This window comes from Hemitrygon akajei, chromosome 10 (assembly GCF_048418815.1).
Source record: "Hemitrygon akajei chromosome 10, sHemAka1.3, whole genome shotgun sequence".
Lineage (NCBI taxonomy): Eukaryota > Metazoa > Chordata > Chondrichthyes > Myliobatiformes > Dasyatidae > Hemitrygon > Hemitrygon akajei.
Genome location: NC_133133.1, coordinates 170479559 through 170503768, shown reverse-complemented (window position 1 = coordinate 170503768; position 24210 = coordinate 170479559). Strand labels below are relative to the sequence as shown.

The following is a 24210-nucleotide window of genomic DNA, read 5'->3' as shown; positions in this document are numbered from 1 at the left end:
TTGTGTGTGACTAAACTATATGTACTGCGTTTTGCACCTTAACCCCAGAGGACCAATGTTTCGTTTAGCTATTTGTGGTTAAACGATAACATGAAACCATGTTTGTTTGTTCCTATCTCTTCCTTTCTGATCAATTATTTCCAAGTTTTTTTCCTCGTCCTGAAAATGGGAGGGGGAGGGTGGAATTGGAAATGGTTTATTATTGTCACATGCACAGTGAAAAGCCTGTCTTGCATACAGATCAATTCAAATATTGAGGCAGCACAAGGTAAAACGATAACAGAGTGGAGAATAAAGTGTAACAGCTCCAGAGAAGGAGCAGTGTAGGTAGACAATAAGGTGAAAGATCATAGTGAGGTGGGGGATGACATTGCAGAATCTGGGCAATAACCTGTTCTTGGTCCAAGGTACGTTGTGTTCAGTCTATCTGGTAGTTACATTTCAAAGATAGATCAAAACATTCTGCATATTAAATCTGCATGGTACACGTGAGGACTAATCCAATTCACCACAAGAGCCGGCACTGTATCACACAGGAATGGAAAGGGATTGCTCATCATGGCACAGATGAAAAGACAAGCTGGGATGCGACTTATGCTAAGCAATTGCCCAGCTGAAACGTATTCAAGGTGAGAAAAGTTATGTTCTGTTTTGAATTCAATGGATCTGCTCTTTATTCAGTTAAATCCCAAAATCCGGAAGGAAACTTCAACACATCAGATTAATTTACTCATATACAAATGTTCTACTATCCATTTTCCTGAATACCCCCCGATCCTTGGACTATATGATCTATGATATTACACCGCAGTCTGTCATATTCCATGTCTCTCGGGCAAGTCAATTGTCATTTCACTACATACATGTACACTGTCAAGCGAGACGTTTCTCCGAAACAGGGAGTAAAGCACAGTAATACAAATAACACACAATAACTTAGGAAAGAAAGGATAAAATCTACAGATGAATCATGCATAAATAAACAAAGTAAAGTGCATAAATTAAATATTGTAAGGAACAGAACAGATTAACCTGTGATACTTCAAATGTGGTGCAGCAGGGAGTTCAGAAGCCTGATGGTCTCTGAACTTGAGCCATCTTGCAAGTAATATTTGAGCCTTACATTTAAAGACAACTCCTCATATAATACGGCATTATCAATATAAAATGGGGGCAATGGGTAAATTGACAAGTTCACAAAACTAGATAGCTTAATCAATGACCATTGTCACTTGGATTCATCTCCGAAATCAACGGTGTTTTTAATTGGAAACTCTAACATTGACTATAGCTTTCTCCTATTTACAACTCAGCATGTAATGTTTCATTGTGCTCAAAGGATGCATTTTTAAATGAAGGAAATACTTCTGTTGCTTCATTATTAAAGAAATAGAAATATTAGTGCTGGAGAATCCACATAATTCCTGATTTCTGCTCTAAATTACTCATGGCTTATACTTAACATTAATCACTTTTTTTGTGATAAAAGATTCTCACATCTAAACCTTGTGAAAAGTTTGAGCTAACATTTTCATGGTCAGATATGCTTTTTGTGCTATACAGCTCAGGTATGTACACACGCTAAGAGTGAGAATTAATTTAGCAGGTATATGGTTACTGGCCAGAAGTAATTGCTTCCCGATGAAGAAAAATCAATACAGTTTTCTTCTGAGAAAATAGTTGGAGAGATTTCTACTTGAATAATTTGACCTAAGTTGTGAAGTTGGTCAAATCACCAGCTACATCATATGTAATAATTGGAGTAAATTGGATAAATACCCAAAATATGCTCATCAAAAATATTCTTGTAATAATTAATATCAACATAAAATTAGCAAAATGGAGTGAGTTTATTTACATTTCAGGTAGCAAATCTATATATTAGATATGCTTGCGTTATTACTAAAAGGCAGTGTTACATGTAAAGACAGTTATCTTAACGACAGTGCATCTTGATAACAGAACCAAAATCCTCTGCTATTCAGTGCTCCGCACCAGCAGTACAGTCAATGTGGGTGAGTTTTGCAAAATTAGACTTGCGTGTTTTAAAGGATCAGTTGGGAAGCACATTACTTATCTAATCTATCGGCCACAAAAAAAAAGAAATACTTGGACCTTTCTAACATCCGGTGGAACAAAGGAACAATGTGTTTAGGAACTGGCAGGGCTCAGCCACTCCTGGCCGGACTCAACTTTAAGCCATTGTTGCATATTTAGGTATTGGCCCTCCTCCAGTGATATCAGCACCGTTCCATTCTGCTTTGCTGCTAACATCTGTATGCACTTGTATGGCTTAAATAAAGGTCCATTGTTAAGCAAGTCTGCCAAAGTACATTCCCAAAGGGGAGTTGAGATTTAAAGTGTTCCTCTCAAAAACAGGTTCTTTTTTTTTTGTCTTTGAAATTGAACAAAGTCAGACAGATCTAAATGGATATTTATTACAGTGAGCCCAGGGAACTACTGACGACTTCATTCTTGAAGACGTTGATTGAGTTACATACTAAAGAATAACAGAATCAGGTTTAATATCATTGGCATATGTCATGAAATTTGTTGTTTTGTGGCAGTAATACAGTGCAATGCATAAAAACCTATAAATTACAATAAAAAAATTAATAGTGTGAAAAAGAGAGGCAAATATAGTGAGGTACTGTTCAGGGGTTGGTTCATTGTCCATTTGGAAATCTGATGACTACCAGTGCATTACCAGTACCAGAGACTTTACATAGAAGGAGCAGGAGAAAGATATTTCAGATTCAGAATAAGGTTTATTATTGCCGTCATGTGTCGTGAAATTTGTTAACTTTAGTCTACTTCACCATTTGAGTTGATCATGGCCAATCATCCAAATTCAGTCCCCCGTTCCAGGTTTCTCTCCCTAGTCCAGAGAAAAAAATCCAGTTTCCTAAATATATTAAATAATTTGGCTTAATCTGCTTTCTGTGACAAAGAATTCCATGGACAGGAAAGTTCTCATCTTAGTCTAAATAACTTGCCTTTATTTCCAGATATTCAAACCGTGGGACACATCTCAAAAGCATCGAATAAGGGAAAAGATGCTTTGAAAAGTGTTATCGGCCTGAATAAAGAAGAGTAATACACACCAAATGCTGGAGTAACTCAGCAGATCAGGTAGCATCTATGGAAAGAAATAGACAGTTGCTGTTTTGAGTCCTGATGAAATGTCTCTGCCCGAAAAGTTGACTGTTTATTCCTTTCCAGAGATGTCTCCTCCAAGGTTGGTTTTGGAGGCGTGCGTGCCTCAATAACGCAGAGAGCTACGTTGGCTGGAGTCAGGACTTTATACTTTGGCTCTTGGTAGGGTCACCCAAGTCGAACAGGTCAAAGGGTTGAGACCAGGCTAAGAGTGGTCCACTGATCCTCCAGGTACGGGGGCTCAGCTCAAGACGAAACAACCTGGCTACTCCAAAAAAGTTACAGAATCTGCAACGAGACGGAGGACCTTCATTGCTGCCCTAAACGCCAGTGGCGTAACGGGCAGCAAGTAAGGATAGAAGTTGTCTGGCCTGCTGAGTTCCTCGATCATTTTGTATGTGTTACACTGGATTCCAGCATCTGCAGAGTCTGTTATGTTTCCGAATAAAGAAACTGGGTCTGAGTATAAAAAAGTTACAAAGAAACACATCTTTTCATCGCAAACATTTTTGTCGGGTTTTCTAGAATGATACTTTACAGGTAAGTGAACTACAGAGAAGCGGTCATTATGGGCGCTTACAGACTGATACAGTAGCCAGCAGTGGTGCGTTTTCACTCGGCTGATTACAAACGCCACCCCGTGGACATATTCCCCAGTGCACGAATTCATTCAAAGGTTGACAGACCCGGCTGCCTCCCAATCGCTCTCAAGTGGTTTTAACTTCTCTTCGCTGGGGAAGCTATGACCTCTTCCCTATTCAACTCCAAGATACTTTTTTTTTAACGCATAATGATATGGAATTTTTAAGGTATGGCTGTAGATTATTCTATCGGTGGCTGTATTTTGAAATTGAAAATAAACCCTTTAAATAGATTATTTAATTAAACTTAGTCCTGCAGAACAACACCGACATCTGTAAACAAATTAGCGCCGCATAAAAACTTCCGCGCGCGCGCACGTTGCGGAAGGACCATCCCTTACCTGTCTGCACCGTTGCATTTGCCGTAAGACCATCAGTGAGTGAGTGAATCAAGAGCCGGTGAGAAGTCCCCGCTTCCAAATCGTTCAGTTCACACTCATAGGAATCGCCGGTGTAAAAGGCTGGGTTGCAAGCGGCAACCCACGACTGATTCAATCTGTAGGACACAGTGAAGTTGCAGAAAGTCTCCGGGCTCCTCCACTGAACATAAACCGCATCCCCCCTCTGTCCAATCTCCGTCACGTTCACCATACACCTCTCCGCCGCCACTGTCACGTACTGGAAAATAATATAAAGGCGAAGAACCATTAAAGCACGCCCCGGAGTCTACGAACAACACGGCCCTTCATATATATATATACACCCACTTAACCAAACATTAAATATATTTTAAAATGTGATGTCCAGATCATTGAAAAATAAACAGGTTACATAGAACAGCGATTAGTTCAATGATAAGGAATAGCGTTAGTATGCATGTCGTTTTGCTGAGAACAGCAGCAGCGATGAACGGAAAGAAACCAAGGTGCAAGCTTTCGCACAAGTTTCTGACGACTCCGCTCGCGCCATCACATGAATACCATCAAACAACATTCGCCAGGCAGCTTTTCAGCAGCTCACCTTGACTAGATTGGTTGCCATCCATAACAACAAGAACCCCGTTTCATATCCCTGCATTGCGTGTTACGGTTCTTATCTAGCGATGCTCCCGGGTTAATTCAAAATAATGTATATAATAATAATATTGTACAAATCCGAGAATGAAAATTTCTGTACCCCTCCTAGCGACCGGCGTTAAGAACTCCTTCAGTTCAAAACTTCGGTAAATCCAAACGAGTATGGGGTTCATCAACTTTTGATCCTGAGGCAGTAAAATCCCTGCTCTCTCCCAAAGGAGCCCTCGAGGTCTTCTTGACGGCAAACTTTCCCTTGTGCTCTAGTGGAAGAGCCCGCTAGAGTTATCCATAGACTTGTAGCAACAGCAGGAGCCGGTGGAGTGGCGCTGGCGCTGAGTGTTACCGGTGAGGTTTTCAAGAGATCTGGAGCAGAGTGAACTCTGCATTTCCCACGCTGCCATTGTGACCCAATGATTCCACTGAACCGTTTCCATCCACTTCCTCAATCAAGAGTGAATTTCCTCAGCTCTTTCCAAAAGTGTTAATCCAGACATAGGGTTCAAACCTGGAGCGCGCACCCTCGGGGGCCCGCGTCAAGTATTCCGGGTGTTTGTGACAGTGACACTGTTTTAATTTTATCAGATGCAGGCGAAGTCATCTCCCTCTGGGGCATTTCTCCCCTCCGCGGTTCTTCCCAACTCCTCACACTTAACTCACTCTCACTTGCTGTAAATCTATTTATTTTCTTTCCCCCTTGTGGATATGCCGCCTTCCTTTCCCCTCCCCGCCTCTGTCACACACACCAGACTGCCCCTTCACTCTCAGTCTCTAAGTGACCGCTTGAGACTTTCCTACTTTGTCCTTCCCCGTTTGATCAGCAGCTTTCCAATGTCCTCCTCCTGTCCAGCCTATCTGACCCGCGTGCATATATGGGCTGCCTAGTCCGCTCTCTCAACCCCCACCCACCCCGTTTATTCTCCCGTCAATTCCCCTTCAACATTGCATGTTCCTTGCGGATTTTCTTTAATTTCCTAACGCATTCCTTTCAGGATCTAGCATGTATCGTACTGCTCATTATTTTGCGTTACCTTAACCCGCTTTTCTGCCCACTCGCAAACTCTAGTTCGTTTGCTTTAAAATATTTACAGTACATTTCGTGTCTGCAAAACGCACATGCAAAGGGCAGGTTAAATGATCGCCTTTATATATTGAAACATTTCAAGGAGAGATCTCTCCCTTTTTCTGCGGAAAGTGAAAATTTTAAACGCGAGAGCGCAGCGGGAAAAATTCCACATTGAGCGGTACGACGATTTGGGAGGTTGTGTTTAACTTGATAAGAGTAAATTGTTTAGATATGTTACAGAAATCACTTGGTCTCAGAAAGAACGAAACAATGGAATGGCGGTTTTTTTTTGGTGCTCTGAAAGAGGAAAGTGCGGATGTCAGGCGCAGGGAGTGCCAGGATGTGCTGTAATAGTCTGCGGAGCTTCGCCCATTACTTACCCATGGTTTCCTGCCATTTTTCCAACCTTGATTTGAGCTTTTTATCAAGAGGAAAGGGCTTTGCAGGACTTTTGTCTCGCAAGAATCTGAACTTGCACATAACCCGCCGAGTTATTTACAACCCGGTCCAGACAGCCAAAGTCAAACAATGAGGTCACGTGGCACTCTGTGTTTTGCCGACGAGCCTCTGTAGCGCGATACGGAGATATTAGTAGCCTTTAGAAGATAAAGGCCACATTCTCTCTCCAACAGCAGCTTTGAACTTCACCTCGTTGGAATGCACCAATCCTTGCACAATACACTGATTTCACCTGTTTGGTAGGTTCACCTCAGTAAATCAACCTCCCACTCAACTGAGACTTTCCACTTCTTGCTTTCAGCGCATGTCAGCCCATTAAGCTATAATAGAGTCTGATTTGCTAACCATTCAAACTAACCTAGCAATCAGCAATACAAATGTGCTGGAAGAACTACTCAGGTCGGGCAGCATCTACGGACGGAAATTGAGAAGGTAATGCTTCGGTAAAGCCCCTTCATCGGGACTGGAGAAGGAGAGGGCAGAAACCAGAAAGTAAAGGGTAGGGAGAGAGGGAAGAGCAGGAGCTGGCAGGTGATAGGTGAATCCAGCCAGAGAGGGGAGGGGTTGGAATGATGATGAAAGCCGGGAGGGGATAGGTGAATCCAGCCAGAAAGGGGAGGGGTTGGAATGATGATGAAAGCTGGGAGGGGATAGGTGGAAAAGGTGGAACCTGCTGCTCAGTTTTCAGGCCATGTAAAAAATTCCTGCTCAGAGCAACAGCTGGTCTGCACAGCTGTAAGAAAAATTTGGACAGCTTGTTTTTTCAAAAGAACTGTTTTCTTAGAAATACTTAGCAATTATGATAGACCGATTGAAGTTGAACACAAGTATAATTTCAGACTACGTATATCTCTAGAAATTTGAGATTATACAAGAAATTAACTTGTATTGAATATAATGCATTTAGTTGCATAACGGTGCAGACACTTTACAATAGTTCAACTAAGCTAAGAATGTTTTGTTGATGATTTCATTTGTACTCAGTGTCTGAGGCTTCTCACTTAATTGCCCAACAATAATCAGCCAGCAGTGATGGATTCCAATTATCCTGATACCATTTCTCCATGACTGCAATGTCCTGGCGAAATCTTTCACAATGCTCATCACTGACAGCACCAAGATTTACAGGGAAGAAATCTAAATGGGAATGCAGGAAATGAATCTTCAGTGACATGTTGCACTTCATGGTTTTGTGTGCTTGAAGCATGTTGTCAACCAGCTGCACGTAGTTTGGTGCTCTGTAGTTGCCAAGAAAATTTTCAACAACATCCTTGAATGCCTTCCATGTGATTTTCTCTGGACCCACTAGAAGTTCTTTGAGTAGCCTGTCATTGATGGCCTGTTTGATTTGTGAACCAACAAAAATTCCTTCCATAACCTTGGCATCAGTTATTCAGGAAAACATCTGTCTCAAATACCGGAATCCTTCAAGGCAATTTTTGTGACAGCAGATTCCATCTTCCTGCAGTCTTGAACCCAACAATTCTGCTTTTGCCTTTGACAAACTCGAGTCTCCGACCAGGTCATGTAACTCAGACTGAGTTATCAGATGAGGCTCACTGGTCATACAGGGTACAAAATCTGCATCAGTATCAGGGTTGCGTTCCATTCCTGGTTCGTGCATCATGGCATCTTTGTCTGTCTCCTCTAGAACCCATGCCTCTGGTGGCTTCGTTATTGGTCATGCCACACAGGTCACATGGCTGAAGGGAGATTGGGGTATTTAATGAATTTCCTGTTTTTAGCAGAGAAACCAGATATTCTGACAGAAGTAGCAGCCTGTCACATGATCCTTCTGCTCTTGCCATATCATCAGGACAGCGAACAGCATTGACTTCTGAATGCCTCTGAGCCAATCAACTGCACATGTTGTGCAACAAATGTGGGGAGCCCTGGTCACCAATTTTACACCCAAAGTAGGACTCATACGCTTTCTTAATAAGAGGAGTCATGCTCTGGTTTTGAAATTTAAGCATATACTCACCACAAACATAACAGAAAGTATTGCGACTGTTGCAACACTAGTGAGACATTTTGCTAAAACAATTAATCCTGAATATACAACTACTTAATTATAATGGGTACACACAATATGCTATGCGCGTAGAGCTTGTGCATCAACGTGATTGCAAACTAATATACATGTAAGCGCAACGCATAGGACAGTGTGTGTGATGCTTTTGTAAAACCTGTCCTCCCCTGCAGAATCTGCCCTGCCTAAGCACACCCAGGCATGTCTGGACAAGACAGAAAACTTTTCAACTTACAATGTGGGCAACATTTTAATTGACTTGAATTACGAACTGAAATAACAAATATAGGCAATTTTAAAAAATGGTGCATGATAGGGAAATTTCATGGTGATTCTCACAATCAGCAGCACTAAATCCATAAGATGGACCCAAAAGTATTCGGGATGCTTTGTTCTCCAGTGAAATTAGAGGGAACTCATGACTTCCAGTTCTAGTTTCACCAACTTCAGCAGAAAAAGCCAGCCCTATCTATCATTATCAACATCGTTATGTGCTGAGCCCGATGATGTGGGCGATCACGGTCTTATTCATGACTGTTCTTGGCAAACTCTATTACAGCAATGCCTTCTTTTGGACAGTGTCTTTACAAGATGGGTGACCCCAGCCATTATCAATACTCTTCAGAGATTGTCTGCCTGGCACCAGCGGTCACATAACCAGGACTTTTGACGTGTACCAGCTGCATGTACGATCATCCACCACCTGCTCTCATGGCTTCACGTGACCCTGACCGGCGGGGGGGGCTACACCTTGCCCTGCAGGCTAGTGGCAGGAATGAGCGCCTTACACCTCCTTTGCTAGAGATGTATCTTCATCCCGCCACCTACACCTTATCCATACTCCTCATGATTTAAATATTTATAATTATATTTGAAGATTAAAGCAATAATTATTAATCTAGATAATAAATGGTATCAGTTTGACGTACTGGACTAGTGAGGGACTAATTATCCAGTAATGACAAGGTCAAAGTCCGTCTTTCACGTGGTTTCAGCACACGGTGGATCTGCTGAAACACTCACTGCTTTTCTCCTTCCAGAAATGCTGCCTGAACTACACAGTATTTCTAGCACTCTTTGTTTTATTTCAGATTTCCTGAATCTCTGGTACATGAAGCCTTTATATTGCTATAAAAATATAAATGGTTCAGTAAAGTTTTTATTTATAGAAGGAAATCTCCCACCTCTCTCCAGTCCTAAATCAATGTAGTTGATCTTTAATTGTCCCTGAAATAGCCTTAAAACTGATTCAGATTTAAAAATAAAAGCATATTCTTACAGCAATCGTGTCTTACATCACCCAATTTCTGAGAATGAAAATGCATTTCCAGTCCTAATTACATTTATATATCCATACAAAAATAGCTTATCATTTTGCCATATAAAGCAAAAATATGGCACTGACTTTGCAAAACTATTTGTAAGAGGAAGGATCACAGAATTGTACGAAGCCTTTAATGTTAACTTATTCTTGTTTATTCTGCTGTTAAAAGTGAACCCATTCAATGGGACAGCTGCAACAAAAGAAAAGGCAAAAATCAAACTGAATACCAAAAAGCCTTCTCACTTCCTTAGGATAATAATTTTCGAAGGAAGCCATCCAGCCAGCTTTCTGAAACACTTCGCCCAGTTAGAAGTTTCTCAAAGTCAGAATGCGTAATTGCTCAATTGCTGCACAATTACACGTAAATGAATTGAATGTCTGTCCATTTTCAAGTCTGCCTATGACTAATTTCCACATCAATACTTTAATGCCCATGTTAATATTCCTTATATGACACTCGTTATGCCTTAGAATCGGGAATGTACAAATTACTTCAGATTACTGCATTACAGCTTGGTATGGGAAATGCCTTTGAATGGAAAATTCTACAAAAGGTAGTGGAATTGACCCAGTACATCATGGATAAAGCCCTCCTAAGCACTGAGCACATCTACATGAAACACTGTCGTAGGAAAATAGCACCCATCATCAAAGACCCCCACCACCAAGGCTAAGCTCTTTTCTCGCTGCTGCCATCAGGTAGAAGGTACAAGAGCCTCAAGGACTTGCACCACCAGGTTCAAGAACAGTTACTAACCCTCAACCATCAGGCTCTTGAACAAAAGAGGGTAACTACACTCATCTACTGAGACGTTCCCACAACTAATTGCCTCACTTTAAGGACTCTTTATCTTGTTATTTCATGCTCTCATTATTTGATGCTATGTATTTATATTTGCATTTGCACTTTTTGTTGTCTTCTATGCTCTTGCACTTTCATTGATCTGGCTTGCAGTTACTGTTTTATAGATTGGCTTAGTATGCCCACAGGAAAAAGGAATCTCAGGGCTGTATATAGGGACATATACTATGTACTCTGATAATAAAATTTACTTTGAACTTTGAGGGAGTACTGCCACTAACTCTAGAAGAATTATTAAAGGAGATGGGTTCCATTGTATACAAAAGACCCATGGCATTATCTGAAGAACACAAAGTTCTTTCAGTCTCTTGGCTAACATTCCACCTTAGCAAATGCCAAAAGAGATAAATTGATCGGACATTAATTTTGTTACTCGTGGAAATTTCTTTTAAATAAATTGGCTGTACCATTTACCTATAAAAGAAAATCAACCCAAAAGCAATTAATCTATTTTGATCTTCTTCACAAATTGAATAAAATGCTTGTCAGCTTATGCCTGCTAGATTAAGATAACTTTCTACTCAGAAGGAATAGCTCTTACTTTCAATTTGACAATTTTAAATAAAATGTTTGGGTTTTTGTAACTCCAAGGGTTAAATTATTCCATTTTAAAAAGCTTTTAATTTTTGCATCTAAGTATTTAGAATGTAAAGTATGCCTGCAAATGTCTGGAAGCCTGCTGCTGCTTTTACTTCCAATTAACCTTTCAAAAATATCCCTTTTTATTGCTCTAACATATTTGTCAACTGAGACTTTGCTTAAGTACTTTTTCCTTGGGATGCTCCAAATATTGCTTCTTGCAAGACAGATAAATATTTGCAATAGGTTGTCAACCAATTATCTCTGATATAATCAAGTAAGACTCTTGTTTGCTGCCTTTTATATTATTTTTAATACACAAAGCCACATCTGGTTGCTTACAAAAACACAGCATACTTTATAAACATTCTAAGGTAACTAGAGAAAAACACAGCATACTTTATAAACATTCTAAGGTAACTAGAGAAAAACACAGCATACTTTACAGACATTCTAAGGTAACTAGAGAAAAACACAGCATACTTTATAAACATTCTAAGGTAACTAGAGAAAAACACAGCATACTTTATAAACATTCTAAGGTTACTAGAGAGAGAAAAAAATGTTATGCTTTGTCATAGAAGTAAGATGAAAGAAATACCCTCAGTGGTCACTTTATTAGGTAGCTAATAAAGTGGCCACTAAGAGTATGTTCCTGGTCATTTGCTGCTGTAGCCCATCCACTTCAAAGTTCAACATGTTGTGCATTCAGAGATGCTCTTCCACACACCACTGTTGTAACACACGGTTATTTGAGCTAGCCTCCCCTTCCTGTCAGCTTGAATCAGCCTGGCCATTCTCCTCTGACCTCTCTCATTTATAAGGTGTTTTTGCGTACAGAACTACAACTCATTGGATTTTTAAATGTGTTCTTTTGCATAATTCTCTGTAAACTCCCGAGACTGTTGTGCACGAAAATTCCAAGATATCAGCAGTTTCTGAGGTACTCAAACCACCTCATCTGGCACCAACAATCATTCAACAGTCAAAGACATTTAGATCACAGTTTTTCCCCATTCTGATATTTGGTCTGAATGACAATTGAATCTCTTGACCATGTCATCATGCTTTTATGCATTGGGTTGCTGCCACATGATTGGCTGATTAAATATTTGTATTAATGAGGTTTACAATCGGCCTAATAACGTGGCCACTCAGTGCAGAATGGAGAACAATGGGGCTGGAGTGTGTCTGATTTGTTCTCTGCGCAATTAGATTAACTACAGAATAATTAAAGTGACTATAAATGAGGGAGACGATTTTCAGCACTTTCACCTCTGCCACATTTTCCTCCAACATCTTAGAAGCTCTGGTTCTGATGTACACATAATGAGAAAAGAGTGCGAAAGATATATCATCACCAACTTAGTTTCATGTCACTTTCCTGCAGCTTGTGCAGATCTATTGACGGGATGACGTCAGCTCACAAAGCTGGTGTAGGCGAAAGATACAGCTGGCAGTCCTTGATGTCAGGTGAAGAGTGAAATCCTATGATGCTTAATGGCATTCAGATCACAGACAAACAAATTAGTGTCACGAGTGGATCCGAGTTGCTCTAAAGCGGGGAAGCCAGACCAGGAGCAGATACCTGTAAATACAGAAGCAAGGAAGACAACTCCCAGACAGAAAGTCTGCTATATATTTGCATATATTTATTTATGCAAATAAATATATATATTTTAAAGACCAGATTTTTTATTTGTCAGATGTACATCGGAACAGTGAAATGCATCAATTTGTGTCAACAACCAAGACAGTCCGATGATTGTGATGGGGACAACCAGAAAGTGTGATGTTAATGGCACAGTAACATAGTGGTTCACACAATACTTTACAGTGCCAGCGACCCGGTCCATTTCCTGTGGCTGTCTGGAAGGAGTTTGCACGTTCCCCCAGTGACCATGTGAGGGTGCTCCGGTTTCCTCCCACAGTCCAAGGACGTACTGGTTGGTGGGTTAATTGGTCATTGCAAATTGTCCCGTGATTTGGCTGAAGTTAAATTGGGTGTTGCTGGGCGGCACAGCTCAAGGAGCCTACTCCACATTGCATCTCAATCAATCAATCAATCGATAACATCTGTGCTAAGAATAATTCCACTAAAACATCATAGCACACATATTCTCATGGATATTATGTTCAGTAACAAACTTGTAGACCTTGCCACAAATGATAGAGAAAGACACCCAAGAACATCTCAACCACTACGTGTCGTAAATTTCCCACTGTAGTTGTCAGTTCCAAAAGATCCCGGACATCCAGCAAAGCTCAATGAGATGGCTGATCAGCCAAGGAGAGGGAAGAATTCCCTCAGTCAACAAACAGGAACCAAGCAGCATACTATGAAATGTTTCACTGAGAGAAAATTATAGATTGGAACAAATACAAAGGATTATTGCAGAATCTGAAGTAAATTACTTCTCTAAAGGTAAAAATGATTTTAATAGCATTGAATTTGCAGATATTTGACTTCAAGTATCCACAGGTATAAAATTATTTATGCAAGGTCAGAAAAATGTTGAGTAGTAATCACATTTTAACATGCAATTAAAGACTCACACATAAGACCATAAGATAGAGGAGCAGAATTAGACCATTTAGTCTATCGAGTCTGCTCCGCCATTTCATCACGGCTGATCCATTTTCCCTCTCAGTCCCAATCTCCTGCCTTCTTCCAGTATCCCTTCATGTCTGACTAAGCCAGAATCCATCAAGCTCTGCCTTAAATATACTATGCATAAAGACTTGGTCTCCACAGCTGCCTGTGGTAACAAATCCCATAGATTCATCGCTCTCTGGCTAAAGAAGTTTTTCCTTCTCTCCATTCTAAAAGAAGGTCCTTCTATTCTGAGGTTGTGTCCTCTGGTCGTAGACTCTCCCACCATAAGAAACATCCTCTCCACATCCACTCTATTGAGGGCTTTCAACATTCGACAGGTTTCAGTTAGGTCATCCTTCATTCTTCTGAATTCTAATGAATACAGGCCCAGAACCATTAAGCACTCTTCATATGACAAGCTGTTCAATCCTGGAATCAGTCTTGTGAAAATCTCATACAGTAAAACACAACATTTTCAAGGTGTTTACAGTAATAACAGTTCAATGATACCTGAAGTTCTTTTTCGATCACTAATTTTGAAGATTAGGCTGCTGAAGATTCCACAATAATGTTGCCTGTGAATAGACAGAAGATCACTGACAGCAGCTCCAGGATTTCCTTGTCTAGCTGTCCCTGTGCATATTTCATATTGCCAGTTTCAAAAATCGACTGAGGTTGTGAAAGGTGAAATGGAAACGTAGGTCTTTTATTGTTTCAGAGCAGGCAGAACAAAGTTCAGCAAACTCTTCTGATCACATGGTATCCCATAACAGCCAATACCTTGCCAAATGTCCTCAAAGATTATTTAAGTTAATTAGACATGCAATAGCAATCACGTTTAAATGTACAATGTTTGTTCTTTTTCCGCAAAGTTATGGCAGTAGAATGGGAACACAGTTGGGCCTCTGCAGTAAAAGAGGTCTAACTCAATCTTGGACCTTCTGCTCTGAGATCCAGGTTACAAGAAGCACTCAGGCTGCATTCCGTTTCTCATTCCCAATCTGACATGTAGGCCCATGGTCTCATCCACGACCACAAAGCGGCCACTCTCAGCTTGGAGGAGCAACACCTCCTATTCTGTGTGGGTAGCCTGCAACCTGATGGCATGAACATTGATTTTTCTAACGTCTCGTAATTTCTCCCCCTTTCCCCCTTCTCCTTTTTCCCATTTCCCAGTGTGGCTCCCTTCTTACCACTTCTCTTCCCTTCCTCACTTTGTTTTATTCAGTGTTAGTAGGTCCTCAGATTTGCCCGTACTTACCTCTGTCAATAGTCAATAGCTTCAATTATTCTTATTATGTTAACACAATCAGGAATGTAGACACACTCTCCCAGCTCAAAGGGACTGAACTCTTCTTCAGTGAATTGAAGGAACGTTTCTAGGTTGAATAAGTTAGGATTTATTCCCTAGAGTGTAGAAGATTGAGAGGAGACTTGATAGAGGGATACAAAATTATGAAGGGTATAGAGAGTGTAAATGCAAACAGGTTTTTTCTACTGAGATTGGGCAAGACTAAAACTAGAGGTCTTGGGTAAAGGGTGAAAGTTGAAATGTTTAAGGGGACCATGAGGGGGAGCATCTTCATTCAGAGGGTGGTGAGAGCACGGAATGAACTGGTAGCTGCCAAGTGGTAGATGCAGGTTTGCTTTCAACACTTAAGAGAAATTTGGATAGATACAGAGATGGGAAGGGTATGGAGGGCTATGATCAGGGTGCAGGTCGATGGGACTAGACAGACCAATGGTTTGGCAGGGACTAGATTGCTGAATGGCCTGTTTCTGTGCTATAGTGTTATATGACTCTATGAACTGTTTGTTATGAGTTGTATCTGAACTGATATCCCCTTCAAAATAAAAGCAGGAGGTCAAGGGTTGATCAGTTGGAAGTAGTTGTAGTGAATTATGGCCATATTTTGATTAGCTTTGGGACAAATACTTGAAAAGCATTTTATCTTCACATCTCATGGAACGAAAATTGATGTATTTGGAAAGCTTACAGGCAATAATTTCATTGAAAAAGTTGAGTCAACTTGCATTTACATTTCACGTGCATCACTGAGAATGAAAACTTGTAAAGTGCCCTGTCACTGTCTGCTCAGATAGCTCACATGGCACCAGTAACATTACACCCTCATTCTGATTTAACCTTGTACGAGTGGGAGCTTTGCATTTGTTTTTCAAGGAACAAGGTTGATCAAGATGGTATACATAGGTCCACTTTCACATCTGCCCATGTAAAGGATTTTATCAAACCAATTTGCCCTGAGATTTAACTCAGAGCTAAGAAAGTAGCCTCTTAGCTTTATATAGCAATTTCCTCAGAGATACAGGAGTTGTTTCTTCAGTGATGACAGATAAATATCTGACCTATCAAGTGCTTTAGATCTCTACTGGTTCTACAGTTTAGTTATTTATATATTTGTTGAGATATAGCATGGGATAGGTGCTTCCGGCCCTTCAAACCACACTGCCCAGCTGCGTAATCTCGAGACAATTTACAATGACCAATTAGCCCACTAACCGGTATGTCTTTAGAGTCTGGGAGGAAAGCAAAGGATCCAAAGAGGCCCACACATTCCGCGGGGAGAATGTACAACCTCCTCACAGATGAAATCAGAATTGAACTCCACTGCCCTGAGATTCACTGGTGTCACGCAGTAATAATGTGGCGCTTTACGGAAGTGCCCATCCTCAAGTGTTTATGATAAAAAGTCCATGCTTAACTGTGTTTGGATCTAAATGTAGTTGTAGAATAAACAGATCCTATGTTGATCTTTCAACTAAAATAATTTCCGGACTATGTAGATGATAATCAAATCCCCCATCTCCCTGCTTTTTATACTCGTTATGATCCATTCCTTTTCCTGCTTATACACTGATTATTAACTAAAGAAGCAGGAGACGGGGTGCCAGCCCATGATTGACTCCCTTTCTTGCTGATCTTGCCATATAAAGTGCTGCAGAAGATTGAAATCATTGAGGCAAATGTGGAAGACCAACGTGTGTTCCGAGCCGTCCACCAGCCTCTCACTCGCTGCTGCCCGAGGAAGGTCCCTGCATTCAAATGGTCTCTCTCTTTGTCTCTCTCTCGATGCTGTCCGAGGATGACGCTGGAGTCCTGGCTCTTGAGCAAGGTTTAATTGACACGGTTTGTGGATTGGACTGTAGTTCATGTTACGATGTTTTTCTGGTTTCTGGTCGCTCCTTTTCTTGTTGATATTTTGGGTGATTTGTGAATTGGGGTGGCCTGCAGATAATGAACACTGAGCTGAACTGAATATGCCCGGACTCTTTCAATTTTGTGTTTTATATTCTGTGTCTTTCACTCTTTTTTTTTTTTGCTGCCATTTGCGCAATTTATTTTTCTTTGTGCATGGGATGAGGGTTCATGCTTTTCTTTGAACGGGTTCTAGGATTTTCTTTGTTTCATGGCTGTGTGAGAATCTCAGGGTTGTATACTGCATACATACTTTGATAATAAATGTACAGTACTTTGAATCTTTGAATTACAAGATGACAAGAAGATAGAAGCAGGAGTAAACTACCAGACTGCTCAAGCCTGCCCTGAAACACAAAGTGGTCATGGCTGATCTATGCTCTTTTCAACTTATCTTCTGTGCCAGTGAGCCGTACTCCTCAATTCCTTAATCTTTCTATTACTTGTTTGTCTCCAACTTGAATAAATTTAATGATCCGGACTCCTGCTCACTCAGAGCCAGAGAGTTCCAGAGATTCATTGTGAGAAGTCTCTATGCATTGTGAGAAGTTTTAAATGATATGCTCCTTACCGTTCCTTTTGTCTCCCACCAGTGAAAATCATTTCTCCATCTACCCTGTCATGCTGCCTTGGGATAGCTCATGAGTAAATAAGTTTATCAATCATTCATCCAAACTTCAAGGAAGACAGACCCAAGCTGCTTAGCTCTCTTGACAGAACAGCCCACTTATCCCAGCAATTAGCCCAACAAACCTCCTTTGGATTGCCTCCAAAGTAATCCTGTTTTTCAGTCAGGGGACCAAAACTATACATAGTGTAATGGATGTGGTCATTTTAACCTTACTCCAAGTGGACCACAATCTTGTTGTTGGGTTTGGAGGCTTGTGTGCCTCAATGACCTGGAGAGCTGTGTTGGCAGCAGTCAGGGCTTTATGCTTTGGTTCTTGGTAGGATCACCATGTCAAACTAGAGGACCAACTAAGAGTGGTCCACTGGTCCGCCAGGTTCGGGGGTTCAGCTGAGGGCTAACAAACCTGACTGGTAAAACAAAACTGTTATGGAAACAGCAATGAAGAATTCTTCCATATCTGAGTATGTCAGTGTTCCTGAGTCTCCATCAGGGATGGGACTTGCATGACTGACAGTGGTGAAAGGTGAGCTACTGACATGATGAAGGAAGTCCTGAACACTGCCAGAGATGGAGGACTTCACTGCAGCACAAAACACCAGCGGCGTAACAGGCAGTACAGAAATACATTGTAACATAGTCAAGCATCACAAATTGATTTCCTCAGCCCAAATCTACGTAATTTTCCCTTCACATTCTAAATTATCTGAGAAGGCTTTTAAATTAGACTACTGAAGCCTTTTGCCACTGAACATTTTTATTTACTTCATACCAAGTTTTTAAAACTTGACATGATTTGATAAAAATCAGATATACGTATTAGCAGCACAATAAAGTTTTCCTTTTTGCCAATCTTCGACAAACTAATAAGGTTATCACCAATATTTTGCACATTTTCTTCCAATATCAATGTTTACTTAAAACAGATATATCAAATACAATTTTTAATACCTTATGAACATATGCTATTACAGCTCAGTGTAGTTTTATGTATAGAATTAGTGAAATAAAATCTATTCAGAGGCATTCCTAGTGGTATTTAGAAATGTTTCCATCATTGAAATATTCCCACAACCAATGGACTCACTTTCAAGGAGTCTTCATCTCATGTTCTCGATATTTATTGTTATTTAATTATATTTGCATTTGCACAGTTAGTGGTCTTCTGCACTCTGGTGGAACACCCTAGTTGGGCAACCTTACATTTATTCTGTTACAGTTACTATTCTATAAGTTTTTGAGTATGCCCACAAGAAAATGAATCTCAGAGTTGTGTATCGTGACGTTTATGTATTGTATGTATTTTGATAATAAAATTTACTTTGAACTTTGGTTTTGAGAAATGTGAGGTACATGCATTTTGACATTGTTCTTATGATAAATATTGTTCTGCTTTATGAGAAGATTTCCCATTTATTTACCAAGGCTATGTTGACTAGAAAGAAAGCTACCACAATCATTGTCAGCAGATTTGATAGGTTTGCAAAATGTTCTATGGTATTGTGGAGATGCCATACAGATAAAGCCAACTCATCTCTTTCTTATGCATTGGCCTGATTTGCATGATGACCAATGCCCTTTTAGAGTAATGAACAAGGGTTCATTGTCTGACATCAATGTGATCTGCCAGCTTAATTATGGAATATTCATCAGCACACTATGTCAAAGTGTAGTATATGGAGCCTTTCTGCAGTTTTAGTCTGATGACATTGCTTTCCAGGCCTGGCCACAAGAGCATAAAACATAGGAACAGAATTAGGCCATTTGGCCCATTGAGTCTGTTCCACCATTCACTCATACTGATTTATTTTGCCTCTCAGCCGCATTCATCTGCCTTCTTCCCACAATCTTTATGCACTTACTAACTAAGAACCTATCAACTTTAAATATACCCAATGATCTGGCCTTCACAGCCGTCTCTGGCAATAAATTCCACAGATTTATCATCCTCTGGCTAAAGAAACTCCTTCTTATCTCTGTTCTAAAGTGGCATCCTTTTACTGCACCCTCTGGTCCAAGGCTCTCCTCCTATTGGAAACATCTGCTCCATATCCACTCTATCCAGGCATTCCTGTGCAGCTGACCAAAGCAGCTTGATAAATCCCAATTGATCACTATACCTAATTAAGGGTGGGTGGTCATGATGCAGAAGAAAGTAACAGTAAACATTCGAGTTTGAATATCACACCTCCACGTATCTTTGAATTCTTCAGAACTTTCTTAGGCCATTTAAATTTCTTTCAGGTTGAGGATCTTTTGAAACGTCTTTCCATGGTTGTTTTGGGGATCTGTAGTCTAGCATGCCCACAGAGTAGAAGATAGCCAGCACAGTTGTGTAGCAGTTAGTGCGACACTATTACAGTTTAGGACATCAGAGTTAAAGAGTTCAATTCCGACGTCATTTGTAAGACGTTTGTATATCCTCCCCGTGGAATACCTGGGCTTCCCCTGGGTGCTCTGGTTTCCTCCCATAGTCCAAAGGTTAGTAGGTTAATTGGTCGTTCTAAATTGCCCCATGATTGGGGCTGGGATTAAATTGGGGATGGCTGGGCAGTAGGGCTCGGAGGGCTGGTAGGACCTGTTCCACACTGTATCTCAATAAATAAATAAATAGATGAATGAATGAATGATATTGTGCTCTTACTTCAGTGTGCATCCCACGTATTTAAAGAGCCATTTTTGGTAAATGTATGGAGCCTGATACAAATACAAAGGGTGGCCCAGAGCCAGGGTGCATAAGACAGAACTGATTTCCACTCAGTTTTTAACAGGAATGATTAGTTTGAGGATCATTGAAGGATTTAAGCAATTTGTTAAGTGATATGGTATTTTACCACAGGCAAAGGAATACCAAATATGTCAAGTTAAATCTCTTTACTGACTAGGATTGAGGGTGGGTTTACTTTTCCATTATAGAATCCTTCAGCTCCGATTTTAAGGAAGCTGGGACAAGCATCAGTCATGCAACTATTGGTAAAGTGTTTCGTAGTATTTTTATTTCTTTACCATGTGGTCATATGTAATTTTTTTCTGCTTAGTTCTTACCTTCTCAGTTTGGTTGTAAACATAAGTCATTGTAGTGTAGAGTTCTTCTGATCTCGTGGATGAACTTGGAGGCGCAACGGACGAACTGTGTGTGGACTGCTCAAGTAGTTGTTCAGTAACAGCTGCTGGATAAGAATCCGTTTCGCTTAGAAATCATACTTGGCACACAGTATAATGAAATAATATTTAGGCAAATCACATTTGGAAGACCTGGGCTACAGATTTGTAAGAGAACTCCCAAATGGGTCAATTTTTAAAAAATATTTGCTGCCAAAGTTGCAGAGAAGCTTTCTTTAAACCATTGCAGAATACATTTCAATGAAGAATCACCTTTATTACAGGCATTTGTTTCCTGGGTTGATATTATACTACTTCAGATTGGGGAAGATTGAAAGGAACATCAATGTAAGAAACATAGATTGAGTGGATAGTCAGAGATGTTTTCCCAGGGCGGGAATAGCTAATACCGGGGGCTTAATTTTAACGTGATTGGAGGAAAATATAGGAGGGATGTCAGAGTTAGGTTTATTACACAGAGAGAGGTGAATGTGTGGAACGCTTTGCCGGGGATGCTGATAAAAACAGATTCATTAGGGGCATTTAAGAAACTCTAGGATAGGCACATGGATTATAGAAAAATGGAGACCTATGTCGGAGAGAAGGGTTAGATTGACCTTAGCGTAGGTCAAAAGGTCATGACAACATTGTGGGCTGAAGGGCCTATATGTGTTCTATGTTCTACAGAACCAACAAGAAAAGATAAATCTTCCTCTGCTTCTTCTGAACATTTTCAGTGAAGTGACGCACTTCAGCAGAAGGGGGCACGTAGAGTCTATATAAATCGAAGTGGTACTTTTCCCAAAAGGTATGTCGAAACGAAAGGAGCTGGCCAACAGGATCTGTGCATATACCTCAGAAACAGTAAGGACAATATAGGGGACCCTGAGCATCATAAATTTAGAGTACAGAAGCAGGGAGGTTGTGTAGAATGCTTATAAAGCATAGATTAGATCACAACGGGAGTGCTGCATTAAAGAAAAGTGACTTTAAATTGATTTAAATGATGTCTGAGAAAGATAGGAAAGATTTAGCAAGGAAATTAATGGGTAGCCAATAATTTGAGGAGCATATGAACATTATAATCTATGTTCTTTTTTATGGAAAGATACAGAAGAGATTTACTCAGATGGTTTTGGAATAAGAGGTTTCATCCCCAAAATTGGATGGAAAGCTGGTTTTGTTTTTCTTGGAGCAAACAAAAGTAGTACAAGTTTGTGGAGGTTTTAGGTAGGGGATATTGAGAGATTTTTCCCATTAGCAGATGATTCAAAGACTAGGTGTAGAGTTGGGAAATATAAATTCAAAGAAAAGGCAAAAGATAAAGGGTTATAAGGGAAAATCTTGTTTTAGTGTTTTCATTATGATCATCCCTCCAAGAGGTCTACACCCTTGTTGTAGGGTTTGAAAGCCTGTGTACCCCAATGACCTGGAGAGCTATGTTGGCTGGAGTCAGGGCTTTATGTTTTGGTTCTTGGTAGAGTCACCCATGCCAAACAGATCAAAGGGTAGAGGCCAGACTAGGAGTGGTCCATCAGTCCTCCAGGTTCAGGGGTTCAGCTCAGGGCTAACAACCCTGACTGGTCTAACAAAATTGTTACAGACACAGCAACAAAGAAACCTTCTATATTTCTGTGCGACTGTATGGACAGACAGAGATGCAGGACCTTCATTGCTAAATGACAGTGAAATAATGGGCAGGAAGAAGATTATGATCATTAAGACCATTAGATATAGGAGCAAAATTAGGCCACTCAGCCCATTCATTCTGAGTGAATCAATACAAATGAAATCCCCACATAAATACAGTGAGTGGGAATTTTAACTCAGGCTGAGTGAATGACTAATTCATAATTGAGTAACATACAGTCTTGGCCAGGTGAAGATGGCAGATTTCCTTCCCTAAAGGCCTTCAGTATTTCTGATGGGTTTTTAAAACAATGCAGATTTCATGGCTGATGTTAGCTTTTATTAAAAATAACAGATATTTTCAATATGCTAACTGGATTTTATTTCCAGATCTGCTATACTGTATACAACCTGATTGTATGTCTCTGGATCATTACTCTAACCAATAACTGATTGACTTTTTGTTTGAAACTGGTAGAAATCTGCTAGTTTTTAGAGATGACAAATATAAAAGCAAGAAGGTAATCTTGAGGCTTTATAAAACACTGGTGAGACCTCATTTGGAGTATTGTGAGCAGTTTTAGGTCCCTTAGAAAGGATGTGCTGACATTGGAGAGAGTTCAAAGGAGATTCATGAAAATGATTCTGGGATTGAAATATGAGGAGTGTTTAATGGCTTTAATGGCTGTGGGCCTGTACTCACTGGAATTCAGAAGAATGGGGGGGTATCTCATTGGAACCTATCAAATATTGAACGGTCTTGAGTAGATGTGGAGAGGATGTTTCCTATGGTGGGGGAGTCTAGGATCAGAGGACCCAACCTCAGAATATAGAGACACCCATTTAGAATGGAGATGAAGAGGAATTTCTTAAACCAGAGGGTTGCTGAAACTGTGGAATTCATAGCAACAGGCAACTGTGGAGACCAAATCTTTGGGTATATTTAAGGCAGAGATCGATAGGTTGTTGATTAGACAGGGCATGAAGAATTATGGCAAGAAGGCAGGAGACCGGGGCTGAGAGAGAAATGGATCAATCTTGATGAAATGGTGGAGCAGACTCGATGGGCCAAATAGCCTAATTTTGCTCTTAAGTCTTATGGTCTTAGGTCAAAAACCCAGATGCTGACAGCAGGGCATAAAAATAAAGCCTATGTACATCTGGACAGGACTTCAGTGACATCAGCTTTAGTCTCCTTAGTTAAGGTAGGATACTGAAGTTTTGAAGAGCTATCTTATGAGGAATGATTAAGCACATTGGACCTATAATAACTGGAGCTTAGAAGAATGCAAGATAATCTTACTGAAAAAAATAACATAAGAACAGAAGGCCTTGGAGCAGAATTAGGCCATTTGGACCATTGACTCTGCTCCGCCATTCAATCATGGCTGATTTATTTTCCTTCTCAACCCCTTTCTCCTGCCTTTATCCCATAATGGTTGATGCCCAAGAGCCTATCAACCTTTGCTTTGAATATGCCCAACCACTTGGCCTCCACACTGTGGGAGGAAACCAGAGCACCTGTAGGAGAAGGAACAAACTCCTTATAGGCAACGATGAGAATTGAACCCAGTTCGCCTGTACTGCAAAACATTGCGCTAACCACTACATTACTGTGCTGCCCCATACCTTCAGAGGAATCAAGTCTTCAAAATTTTGTATATTTTCTTTGGACATAAAAGGAGATCATTTTGACTCTATTGGTCTGTGCTGTCTCACTCAGCATTCCCATTTGTCACTTTATTTTCCTGGATTCAATTCTCCTCAAACTCTAGTCAATTCCCCCAGATTCTACCACATGGGTGACTTATGGGGTAAGAGAGTTCAGGCAAGAAGGTGGAGCTTATGTCAAGATCAGACCAGCCATGAATGATAATACTGGACAGCAGAGTAGACTTGAGAAGGA

At 40.4% G+C, this 24210-nt stretch overlaps 1 protein-coding gene across 3 annotated transcripts in view; it reads right to left on the bottom strand.

Moving 5' to 3' along the window:
* Positions 1-24210, bottom strand: part of ptprb (protein tyrosine phosphatase receptor type b) — a 113441-nt gene that overhangs the window by 63809 nt on the left and 25422 nt on the right. The window contains exons 4-5 of one of the 3 annotated variants that reach the window (XM_073059669.1): positions 20619-20743; positions 4139-4415 (exon numbers count right to left, since the gene is read on the bottom strand). In XM_073059669.1, the coding sequence (XP_072915770.1) occupies positions 4139-4415; positions 20619-20743 (402 nt within the window). Of the gene's footprint in view, positions 1-4138; positions 4416-4757; positions 5484-20618; positions 20744-24210 lie in introns of those variants that run through there. The other 2 variants (XM_073059670.1, XM_073059671.1) reach the window with 2 other exon arrangements.